Below are 12,788 nucleotides of genomic sequence, written 5' to 3'. Positions count from 1 at the left end.
CGATGACGCGGCAGCACTCCCTGTCACGTGATGCGGGCCGCAGAGGCTTCAGGCCCAACGCGGCCTGGTGCACTTGATGCGGCGGCCCTCCCCTGGCATACGTGGGCCGCCGAGGGAGGCAAGAGGACGGGCAGACTTCACTGGAGCGCCGGGGGCCCGGGAAGGCAGATGATTTCAGGCCCAGCACGGCCTGCGGTGGATTCCGGCGGCCCTCTCCTGGCACACCGGGGCCGCCGAGGGGCGACAGAATACTGGCGTTGACGCCGCGGCCACAGGGGAGATTCCTCGGCGCCTCAGGAGGGCGCAAACAGCTCCGGGGCCGTAGCGGTGAGTCGCCCTGAACAGCGCGCTCAGCTCGCAGAGCGCTACGGGGGTAACTACGTGGCAGAATAGCGCTTGGGCCAGTCACAGCTCCGGGAAGCGCTTGAGGGCACTCAATGTGGGGGCACTCCCAGTGGCACGGCAGGGCTTAGGGCAATAGCGCTTGGCAGGCAGTCTATAACACAGCGCTGGGCAGGGTAGCAGATCACAGCGCTTTTCAAGGGATGCAGCCAGTGATGCAGGCAGGATGGAAAGCGAAGCAAGACAGTCAGGGGGAGGCAGGCATGGCAAGGTGGGCCCAGATGGAGGCAGAGAGTGCGCAGGGCAGCACAGTCCAGTACCTGGTCGATCCCCCAGTAGTCTCTGGTCACAGGCAAGTAGTCTTCTTGGCGCTTGGATGGTTTGGCGCCCTTAAGTGATGGTTTCTTGAAGAGAGGGGTGGGGGGGTCTGAGTTAGAGGCTGGCTGAGTTTCCTCAGGTCACTGCAGATGGACCCTGGGGTTCCCTACTGCTGTTGTCTAGGATACCTCACTCAACTTAAGAGGCAGCACCTAAATCCTGTCACTCCCAGAGGCATAAGTTCCTGACTAGGCCCTCCCGCCTAAATCTCCTGCGTGGGTTCCCCAGGTCAGTGATGCCCCAACTGACTAAAAAAGTTCCCTCCCTTGCTTAAGTATTCCCAGGTCAGGTGACCACTCTCTAAGGCGGCAAAAATAGGCTCCGCCCTTCTTCTGGAAGGTTCCAGGAGCTTCCCCACTCTACCTATGGACAGGGGATGGCAGGCTGGCATTGCAACAATGTATGGGGATCCAGCCAGCTCCTGGCAGCTAGGGTGCTACACTAAAAGACCACGCTGCAGTAGCAGGGGCCAGTGGCAGCCATGTTTGAAGTAGAGAGCACCTGCACCCTAACATGGATTAGCCATGAAAAGGTGCCCGAAGACCTAAGGGCCAACAAAAAGAAGGTGGGAAAAATGAGGCAAGGGCGAAAAAAATAGGGAAAGACCACCTTAGGGCTGACAGGTCTAACACCGCCCCAGACCGACTTTTTCATTCATTCATTCATTCTTCTCCCATCCTTGAGTCCTGTGTGGCTCCCATGACACCGCCAGTGCCTCGTAAGAACCCAACTCACTCGCCTTTGTAATCCTCTCCATTTGTGTGCCTATAAATTAAAACCTTCCATGTTCTCTCTCCTTCTCTCCTGCCCTCGCGCGTCCAGATGTATGTTCACTGGCTTCCCCTTGCTGCTCAAATTAAGCAACGATTAAAATCAACCAACTTTGCAACCAGTAAAGGGCAACCCCCAAAGTCTACTATGCTTTCTTTTTACAGTTCCACATAACTGCAAACAATACAGCAACCACCAAACTATGTTCTGGCACTTGCACCGTATCCTCTGCGATTTGACTAGGGCCCTACACCTTGATAACAACTTTTCAAATAAATAAATAAATAAATAAGCATAGTGATTATGATTTCCCAAATGAGACTGCAACCCATGCAAGAAGGTCAAGCTTTAGCAAATTTCTTTTATTAACAAGCTCTTTCTCTGGTTTCATTGGTTTTCTCCCCTATCATCCCCTTTATCCGTTTTATCAACTGGGTGACCATGTACTACACTGATAACTATCATTAATGAAGCATTTGCATTAGTTGCAAATATCAATTTTTGCCTCGTTGAAGCAACGCGTTTACATCATGAAACATGTTGGCAAGTATGCATAAACAAGCACTTAATACTTTTTGCTGGGCGATGAAGTGATAAGATTCTCTTTAAAGTTCTGGAAGGGATTGGATTGAATGTTGACTGACAAATCAAAGCTCAAATTCTGACTCTATTTCATCAGTCTTGAAGAATGCATTTTAGATCATGAATCAATTAAATATTTATATTGAGATATAAATGTTTTAATGTCTCAATTTCATTTTTATGGAAAAAGTTCTTGGTTCTTGCAATCATGGGAAACATAAAAGTTGCCAAGTCTCTAAAGCATTTTTGGTGTTGGCCCACTTCAATAAAATTCCCATCCCTTTCTGGTGATAACATTTCTGCAACGCCCTCTTGCCCATGCCTTGAATTCGAATATATGTTCACTTAGCTCCTAAGTTGCGCGTTTTTGCACCTTATTTTCAGACTGTTGTAGTCTTTTAAAATCTCTTGGAAAATACTCACCTGTTACCGGACTGGAATTGCTAACGCGGGGCTCGGGTAATTTCGTCGACCCGCCTGAAGATTAGCGTTCCAGTTCCGGTTTGGCCTGCTAGCTCCTCCCCCGGCTCACATATCATCACAGATGCACCGTCCGCGCAGCGGGCGGGCGCAGCGGGGTCGCCAAAGGCAAGCCCGTCTGTGCCCGTCAGCGCCCGGATTGCACCTTGCGCCAGACCCCTTGGTCCGTCCATCAGGATCACCTACTCTAAAAACTGCCTCCTCAAACTTAACAAAGGTACGTGCGATCACCATTACAGCGCGAAGCCTGCTGGGTCCCACTGCAGCATATCTTGCGATGGGGCAACCATGGAGGGGCATAACACCGTGTCTCGGCCACTAAAGGGTCTCCTCCCTCAGAATAGCTATATAAAGGGCAATAAGCAAGTTATCGAGAATAATAGGGTCATTAGCTGCATGCTTCTTAATGTTAGATCTATGGCCAAACATAAATACCAACTGGAATGTTTAATACAGACGGAAGATCTGGATGCATTATTCCTAACAGAAACATGGGCTAATGACAGCAGTGACCCTGACTGGAATATTGCCATCCCGGCAGGCTACACGGTTGCAAGTATCAACCGATCTGACGGAAGGGGTGGAGGTTTAGCTATAATCTTTAGATCTTCTCTCACCTTGTTGGCCACGTCCGAGAGCCTTGATGGCGCTGAAGCAATGAGTTTCACATTGAAATCCAACCATACCTCCTCCTTCTCTGGCCTATTAATCTATAGGCCCACTAGTCCGAGAGCCCCGTTCCTAGTTGCCATTCAAACTCATCTGGAGAACTCCCTTGAGCACGAATTTTACACTATCTTAGGAGATTTTAATTTCCATTTCGAGGATAAAAATAACTTGGAGACGGTCAATCTCCTTGACATACTTTCCTCTCATATTTTGGAGCAAATTGTTAGGGAACCCACACATACGGCAGGCCATACTCTGGATGGCATCTGCACAAACATCCCATACATTGAACTAAGCAAAATAACACCAATGCTATGGTCTGATCATTGCGCAGTCTTTTTCTCTATCTCACTCACTGCCTCCACTCATAGGAGGAGACTCCGGTCCCCCCCCCTAGGAAATATCATGCATGGAAGTCAGTCACAAGGTCTGACCTAATAGGTGCTCTTGAAGACAGAGTAACGGCCTGCGCAGATACAAATCAGGCGGCTATGGCTCTACAAGACAGCCTTAACAGAACGGCCAATAAGGTAGCACCTGAAAAAGTATTCAAAGTACGACAAAAAAGGGTGTCTTCACCATGGTATTCACCAGATTTTAAAACTGCTAAAATCAACTGCAGACAGAAAGAGCGTTCTTGGAGAGCACACTATGATGCAGCACATAAGAAAACTTATTGTGCTGCTCTTGAGAATGATAAGAATCTAATCATTCATTCTAAATCCACCTACTACTCCAGGAAGATTCAGGACGCTGCCCATTCTGGCAGAGAACTTTTCTCTACCGTCAACGCCCTATTGAGTTGTCCACATGATGCTAATTTTCTGCCAGACAAAGCATTCACGGACAAGCTGGCATCTTACTTTTATAACAAAGTACAATCTGTTTACAAAGATTTGTCTAACGCAGCAAACAGCTTACAAATTAAGCAAGACAGGCACGATGCCACTAGCAGCACCCAGGGTGGCCTGTCACTGTTCTCTCCACTTGATGAGAACACTTTGACAGACCTGTTGTTAAAAACTAAGTCTGGCTCACCTATGGACCCTTGTCCATCTTATGTACTCCACCTGGCCCCAACAGAGACTAGTTCACTACTACTGCCGGTCCTTAATCAGGTTCTGAGGTTGGGAGTCTTCCCGCTACTATGGAAAAAGGCCTGCATTCGGCCGTTGCTAAAAAAGCCAAAGTTAGACCCCACTGATGAAAAAATCTACCGTTCGATCTCCTGTCTGCCTCTGCCAGCCAAATTAGTGGAGAAAGCCATGAACCTGGAGCTATCAGCTTATCTCGAGACAAACAACATTCTCGATAATACTCAACACGGCTTCCGCGCAAAACACTCAACGGAAACAGCCCTAATCATGGCGGCTGGGGAGATACGAAAGGGCATGGACGAGGGAGGCAGAGTTTATTTATTTATTTATTTATTTATTTAATTTGTATAGCGCGTTATAACCACAGGGGTCTCTAAGCGCTGATTTGTCCAGATTGCGTAGTAAGGTTTGACAGGTACATGATCTTAACAGTACATCTAAGAGCTGCTCCATGCTTGCTTGAACAGAACCGTTTTTAATTTCTTCCTGAAGGCTAACAGATTGCCTTCCTTCCTCAGTTCCGGGGCCAATTTATTCCACAGAGCAGGGAGTGTATTGGAAAAGGCACGCCCTCCCATCGTGGCCAACTTAAAACGAGATTGAGACAGGAAGGTAGCATCCGACGAGCGCAAAGTCCTGCTCGGCGTGTAGGGAGATAGGCGAGATTTCACATATTTTGGTGCATTGCCATATAGCGCCTTATGCACAATGCACAATCCTTTGAATGCAACCCTTTGCCGAATCGGGAGCCAGTGTAGCTCCTGCATCAGTGGGGACGAATGTGCCGTCCTAGGTTTTTTGTAAATCAGCCTGGCAGCATCATTCATTACCCCCTGTAGCTTATCCAGCAACCGCTGGGGTAGCCCTATATACAAGGAATTTCCGTAGTCCAGCCTAGCCAAGTTACCTTGGTCCTGTTGGACCGAACAGTGGCCTTTGATACCGTACATCATGAGGTACTCATCCAAAGGCTCTACGACGCTGGGGTCATGGGCATAGCTCTGGACCTCCTCACCTCCTTTTTATCTGATAGAGAACAAGTCATTTTTTGGAACGGCCATCAGTCAGACAAATTCCTCCTTCCCAGAGGAGTCCCCCAGGGTTCTGCTTTGTCGCCCACCTTGTTCAACATCTATGTTAACCCCCTGGCGAAACTAATCAAAACTCAAGGCTTTAAGCTAGTGTCATATGCTGACGACACTCAGCTGATTGTCTCAGTTTCCGAGTCTGTGGATTCCAAGGCAGCTGATTTTTCCCGCTGTATGTCGGAAGTCATGCAGTGGATGAATCTGAATTTCCTGAAATTGAACACAGGAAAAACGGAAGTCCTCGAGTTCGCTCAAAAATCATCGATCTGGAACCAGATGTGGTGGCCCACATCTGCGGGAGCCTGTCCGGTTCCAGTGGCCAAAGCGAGGAACCTTGGCATAATGTTTGACAAAGACCTGTCCTGGAGGCCTCAGGTCAACCAAGTGGTCTCCGCTTGCTTTTTTACACTTAAAGGGCTGAGAAAGATACTGCAGTTTATTCCTTTCTGTCTTAGGAAAACAGTCATAATTGCTACCATCTTTTCAAGAATAGACTACGGCAATTCCCTTTACCTAGGAGCTGGCTGTGCTCAAATGGCCAAGCTACAATCAATACAAAACGCTGCAGCTAGATTACTTATCAATCTGCCTAAGTACCATTCCACTTCTCGCTCCATCAGGCAGCTACACTGGCTTCCAGTGCAAAGGCGGGTGGATTTCAAAGCACTCTGCCTGGTTCATAAGGCACTGTCGGGTGAGGGGGCCTCTGACCTCCAACAACTATTCACGAGGTATCAGCCAACCCGCTCCTTGAGGTCTGCCACGCAGGGTCTGGTCACTGTCTCGAAGATCAAAAGACAACGATGGGGAGGCAAGGGTTTCTCCTATCTGGCTTCAAGGCTATGGAACTCTTTACCACTTCAGCTAAGACAGATCCCCAACCAGAGGTTGTTTAGGAAGGAAATTAAGACATGGCTCTTCACCCAATAATACATCGGTCAGCTCATGTTCAGCTATCTTACTTAGCGCCAAGACGCCTTGGCATTAGTGCGCTTTAGAAATACCATCAGTCAGTCAGTCAGTCACTTAGATTACATTGTTATCCATGCATTTTACTTCTATTCACCTCATCTCTTTTTCGGCTGAGAGTCTATAGTCTTCAAGAGACTCAAGACAAGAAGCCTAACATGGGCAAGGTGATTATTTTTTTTAATCATTTTATTAAGATTTGCCATGTAAACAAATGAACTATCAACATTTAACAAATATTTCGAGACAATCCAAGCCACAATACTATTTAGCATTACCAGCACTAACTTTTAAGACCGGTATAGAAGCATTATGGGGTGTTTCAAACAATACTCAGTTGGGTCCAACACCCCTGCCAATCCCTTTGAGAATCAAGCAAAACAGCTCACCGCCAGCAGCGGCCATGGTTGTTATGCTGCACAATCAGAAGTCAAATCATGCGCCGGAAATCGGTCCATGGGCCCATATATTGTCAAATTTCCGTGGGCTTCCAGGCATTTTATACATGATGCACTCCGCTTGCTAAACCGACATCAACTCTAGCTGTCCATTGGGCCAACTCCAGGATTTACCCACTCAGTCACAGCCGAACAATGTCCCTTGTGGCGACCATGAGAGCCACATTGCAGAACAGTGGAGTATGTTTACACAGGTTGTGATGCCCCATATACCCTGTGTATTCCAAAGGGGAGCCAAGGGCCACGCGCTCCCATGTGACCACCGAGATACGCTAGCTCACTTGTGCCCAGCACGTTTGTAATCGGTGCAATCTAATAGGGTGTGGCGTAGCATCCCTGTCAGACATCTGCGCAGGCTCCTGACACTCTCCGGTTTCCCCACATGGAAGAGCCTGGTCCTGGTAAAATATGGCTGATGCAGTATTTTTAATTGTACTAGGCAGAGACCAGGTCCATACACAATCTCCCTTGCTTGTAAACACGCGTCGCTCCCATCCTCATCTGCTAGGACCCCTAGATCCCTCTCCAATCGGTCTTTTAGTATTTTCAAAGACGACGGACTGTAGCTTATTAGAGTCCTATAAATCTATAATATGGCATGTTTGCGCAATGAGGACACTAGTAGCCAGTATGCTGATCTCTTTGGCACCCTCCAGCAATCTAATATCATATCCTACAAGGCATATTTTACTTGTGGGTATCGGAAGAGTTGATGGTCAACCAGCTGATGTTGTGGTATCTCTTCACAGGGAAGGAGACCCCAAGTGCCCCATCCGTCGCCCAGTTCTCAAATCCGGCGCATTTGCATAGTAACAAAGAATGCTACGATTACAAAACCGACCTTGTGTAAGGTAAGATCATAGCACATATTCAAAGCTTCGAACATCAACACCGGAGAGGTGCATTCGCAAAACAACATACATACTTCATTAATAAAGACAGAGCATAAGCAAGGGCAATGGAGAAGGGATTTACCTTCCATCCTGGAGATATCTCCTTGATATAAGATACTTCACTTCCAACTGGTTATGATCGCCGAAAATAGTGACTGCGCGTGGGATCTGGACCAGGTACTCTGTCCGGAGAAGGGATATGTGGCCAAGAGAACTTGTATCTTGTTTGGAATCATCTAAAGCCTTAAAAGAAAAAGAAAGGGATTCAGGTTTTAATTTGGTCTGATATATAGGAACAGTAAGCGTTATTTTGAGTCTGGCACTTAGAGTCTGTCTGGTTATACCCAGAAGGAACACTTACCTGCGATACTAGGCCTCCGTCAGGTGTATTTTCACTAAATTTAACAATATCTCTGTAAAGGAATAGATTCTAAAAACATCAATTTTTATTCATTTTAGTCAGTCAGGCAGTTCAATCACTGAGCAATGAACCATTTGTCCTTCCTATTCGCATTTTGAGTGGAAAATTATTTTCACAGTGTGTTTTGGCTTTAACCAGTATCCAGTGTCTGATTTCCTGCTTGTGGTGCCCACCAAGGGACAGAGGGTCACAGCAGCATCTGCCAAGCGGGAATACATTGCGGCTCCAGTCCAGCGAGGAGAGCCTGCATACAAGCATGTCACTGTAGGGTCACTGCCCAGCCAAGCCGGTGAAAGGTCCAAGATTACCAGTCTGTCTGACGCCAACTTAGAAAAGGTATGCTGCCCGGCGTCAGGCAGATATTTAGTCAATACAGTACCACATTCAACACAAGAGGATTGTAACTAGTAGTTTGTTACTACTTTAAGGCTCACCACCTCGACCTACCACTAAAATGAGAAACACTACTTTGACAAGTGTATAATGTAATTTTCCACTACCGCAACCCCACTATGGTAGTCTTACATTTACATAAACACCCCAAAATTGTCCTTCAACTAAACAGAATTAAATGTACTTAAAATAAATGGGCATATGGCCTGACAAGATGGAAGACTGGACGTTTCCTGAGGTAGCTGCTGATATCCCATGTACAGTCCTTTATAATCCTCTGAACTGAAATTACAGGAAATGCTGGTGGGTGCAGAGAGGTAGCATTAAAAGCACATATTGAAACCACAGAGCAGACAAGAGCCGGAAAATAAGGGGAACGGGTTGTTGTGGGAGAGCCTCTGCCAGCGTGGGCACGGAGCGTAGTGTAGACTTTGCTGTGTTGGCATGCTGATGAAAGATCGTCCCCACTGGAAGCCGCCGGTGGTGAAAGTGGCCTTTGAAACAGGCACCGGTGGGAGTGCCATGGTGGACCAGCCTTTATCAGTGACACGAAATGGATGCTGGGATGCACCCAAGAGGAATGTGGATGGGCCTGACCTCAAGAAAGAAGCTGGAGGATCAGGGCAGATCATGGGCCTCCTGGAAAAGGCTAGCTGATTAGTGATGTGTGCGACTACAGAGAGGTCTATTTTACCCCACCATGGGGTTCATTAAAAATGGCTCTCAAATGTCAGAAGGTCATACATGCAGCAGGTACTGTAATTGAGACAAGTGGAGAGTTTTGGTGAAACCATTATTCAGGGAACTGGATCAGCTTCTAGTCTATTTGATTTGGACAAGGAAGGGACCAGGATTACACCAGAAATGCTAAAACTCACCTGGGACAGAAGAGGACTGGGGTGACCTGGCTTGAATTGTATTACATGGCTACACAGCTGCAACATTTCGCTAGGTTAGCGGGTGAGAAGACAAATTAATAAAAAAGAGTTTGTTAGAAAGGACACATGCAGATTCAATTGAGGAACTGCTAATGAGGTGAGAGCATGTACCTGAGCAGATGTGGATGGTGAATCAGGTGGGCATAAGCTGAAACATTACATGGTCCTGCTCTCAAGTACTGTTTATTTACAAAAGCGTTTGCTAAATTACATCCTTTAACAGGGGAGAATTCCAGTTAAGGAATTAAAACAATATTTGCTGAACAGCAAAAAAAAAGGCAAAATGTGACATAGATTTGTGGCTTTAGTAGCAATACTGGCAAAGATATGTATTGCAGTTCAAAGGCTGCGCCCAAGAGGTGCCCTAACAAACATCTGGTTTACAACTATGCAGTAATGGGCAGTGGCGGAGGAGGGCCTAATGAAGAACACAGGGGCAGATGGTATCCCTAATTTAAATTATTGGTGGGCGAAATATTCCGTTCCAATTGTGTGGTGGAATATTTTCTCGCCTGTGCGCCAAAACGGTAAGTTGGCAAGCACACACGAGATTTGGCATCCTCTATCACGATTTTCAGTTGCTAGGACATCCAGCAAGATTTTTGCAACGCGGGCAGTCGTGACCATTTGTGGTCAGAAGGGTGGCGCTTGAGTAGAAACTCTACTCGAGTGGCAGCAAAATCAACTTGAGTAGCCCGCGCCCCCCTGGCGAACCGCATGGTGCCGTTTACACTGCTTTTCCGGCTAGGAACGTGCTCCCAGGTCTAAATCACAGCGTGAGCAGCGCAACATACTTATTACACCCATTAACGGACCCCGCGGAATTCTGCAGAGTAAAATTCCGCAAGTTACACCCACCCCTAATTTAAATTATGTTTAAGTACATAATATGAAAGTGTATTTAAGTTAACCTTTACAGGATGCTGAATTTAAATGAAATTAATTCAATAAATTAAGTTTACTTGGTAGGCTGCAGCAGTCAGCTAGGAGCTAAAAGCATCTTTGGAAAGCGTGTCCGTACCGGCCACACACTATACAGTGAGTGCAGAAGTGAGTCGGACTGTCTACGGGAGCATTTATGTGTATTGTTTTATATATCTCTCAGAAATGTATATAACAATCACAGCTGTTAAGGGGAATAACTGATGATCCCTCTGTCCATCCTCCCTAAAAGCTATTCCTCGAAACTCAGCAATCTGACAGTTTTTCTTGTGTCTCATATGGGAAGTTCAGCCTTGAACCTATCATTTTATATAGCGTAAATAAAATAACACAGATTTAATGCAATTTCTTTCAATTGTATACAATTGAATGCCTATCCTCAATGTAACCCTAATATTAACCCTAAATAAAATTAAATCAAATTAGAATTAAGAAGCTACCTTATCATAACCCTTATGCAAACCTCACCACTCATTTTAATTCAACTAAAATATCCTTAATCCAAACCTAATTCTAACCCTAATTTAAATACTTTTAAATACGTTATCTGCTAACCTTAACTCTAAATTAATTTCAAATATTCATTTAGAGTGACCTTAACATTACCATTGTGCTAACCCTAATAAAATGAAATAAAAGAGTAAACTTTAAGTAAGACTAATCCCATAGTATATTGGTTTAAATTAACTGAACCTCAACAATACTAATGTTTACCCTTCAACTTACCTTATTCGGCACAGTTGTGGTGACAACGAATAATGACTCTTAAGTAGTGACCTCCGGATGTACTAGAGTTAAGGTAAAGGTCATGCGTCTTGTAATGTGACAAGAAGTTGCATTGTAATAAAGTGAAGACCTTGCGAGGCTGCAGTCACAGAGGACTTAGACTATCTGTCTAGTGGGAAATTAAGGAAGAGGTGTCCACTGCTGGGATTTTGTGCCTTCAGGAAGTCTGGATAACTAGATGCTGAATTATTCCAAACCAAAACATAGGGTCTGTAACAGCTTAGTTAAAAAGAGGAAGGAGCCTTGCGCTTTGTCTTTAATGTTTCAAAATGTCCCTAAATCTTTGTGAATTCAGGAGGCTCAACTTAAATTTTAATGTATTCCGCAGCCACTACAGAAAAATCTGTCAAATTGTTAGACGATGAAGAACAAACAAACTGAAGAGCCTTCTCATGAGAGATTTCTAGTCCACTCCTGCTATACAAATCAAGGAAAAAACTGGCATCAATATTCATGAGTGGCAGAAATTGTTACATCCATTGACAGAGTATTGGTCATGGTCAGGGGAGGTTGAGCTTTCTGAATCAATACAAAAAAATAGAACCAAAGCCATGAAAGTCCACAGCCCATAAGCCCATTTTGGCCCTTGATTACTCAAACAACAGGACTATAGGCCAAGAGTGCGTGGCCCCAGCTATGAGCCTCCAAGTCGACTGGGGCCAAGATTAATTGGAGCGAGCTTGCCTTGTCCTGTACCTGACCTGAGCCCATGCTGCACCACCGCATCTCGCTGTACTGCGGCTATTGTTTCCGGAGGAGTTTTGCGGTCGCAAATTAGGCATCAATGGCAGAAGGTTACGACTCTCCCTTGTTGTGCTAAATTTTGAGACCACTGAGGAGAAAGGGATTGTGTTGTCTTTGTTGGCCCCTGTTTTTGATAGTGATTTTATACCAGCGGGTGTCTTGTTCAACCACCGTCAGTCTTGTGCATCCAGGGATGATAATGGTTCAAAAACGATTGTTCGTCGGTATATTGAAGGTTGTTTGGGTAGAGAAGTCAATGGGTCCATCAAGGAAATGCAGAGCCCTGTTAGAGGTGGAGCGGAAATATAGGCGTCTGTAGAAATAACCCTTATTTTTCTAAGTAATGGTGACAGGATCCTGAAGCGCCTTGGAACCCATCTACAAGCGCAGTGGCCTTGAAATTCACTAATGTGCAGTCCCCTACACAGTCTTTTGGATGGATGTCAAGCCATGGGACTCTTCTTTCTGAGATGATATCTTGGGCTATGTCCCGATGACATTTCATGTTCATTTTTATCCAATGCACAGTCTTTTTTTTCAGCGCCACATAATCTTCTGTTGTGCCAGAGGGCATTACCGGGACATCCTTGAGAACAATCAGATAGGGGGTACACTCCAGGCGAAGTTGGGGATACCTTGTAGTAGGTTGACCTGCATTAACATATAGATTGGGTTTGGATTTCTACTTTCTGCCTGCCGGGTCACAGATTTGTTTTAATCCTAGCGCTCCAAAATATCTGGTCGATCTTCACCAGCAGAAGAGGGAGGGGTTTAAGATGCGCACATGTCTCTTATACAGGGCGAAGGGTCGGCGGTGAGATGCCGATTCCTTCGGCT

The 12,788-nt window shown here is 45.9% G+C and overlaps 1 protein-coding gene across 2 annotated transcripts in view; it reads right to left on the bottom strand.

Annotated features, from left to right (window-relative positions):
• The window catches only part of FANCG (FA complementation group G), a 288,288-nt gene that overhangs the window by 96,013 nt on the left and 179,487 nt on the right, over positions 1-12,788 (bottom strand). For both annotated transcript variants that reach the window (XM_078674680.1, XM_078674679.1), the window contains exon 8: positions 7,810-7,970. In XM_078674680.1, coding sequence (XP_078530806.1) covers positions 7,810-7,970 — 161 coding nt within the window. The remainder of the gene's footprint in view (positions 1-7,809; positions 7,971-12,788) is intronic.

The sequence above is a fragment of the Lissotriton helveticus genome, chromosome 2_1 (assembly GCF_964261635.1).
Source record: "Lissotriton helveticus chromosome 2_1, aLisHel1.1, whole genome shotgun sequence".
Classification (NCBI taxonomy): Eukaryota; Metazoa; Chordata; class Amphibia; order Caudata; family Salamandridae; genus Lissotriton; species Lissotriton helveticus.
The sequence above is the reverse complement of the archived record's forward strand: the minus strand, read 5'-3'. Positions and strand labels throughout refer to the sequence as shown.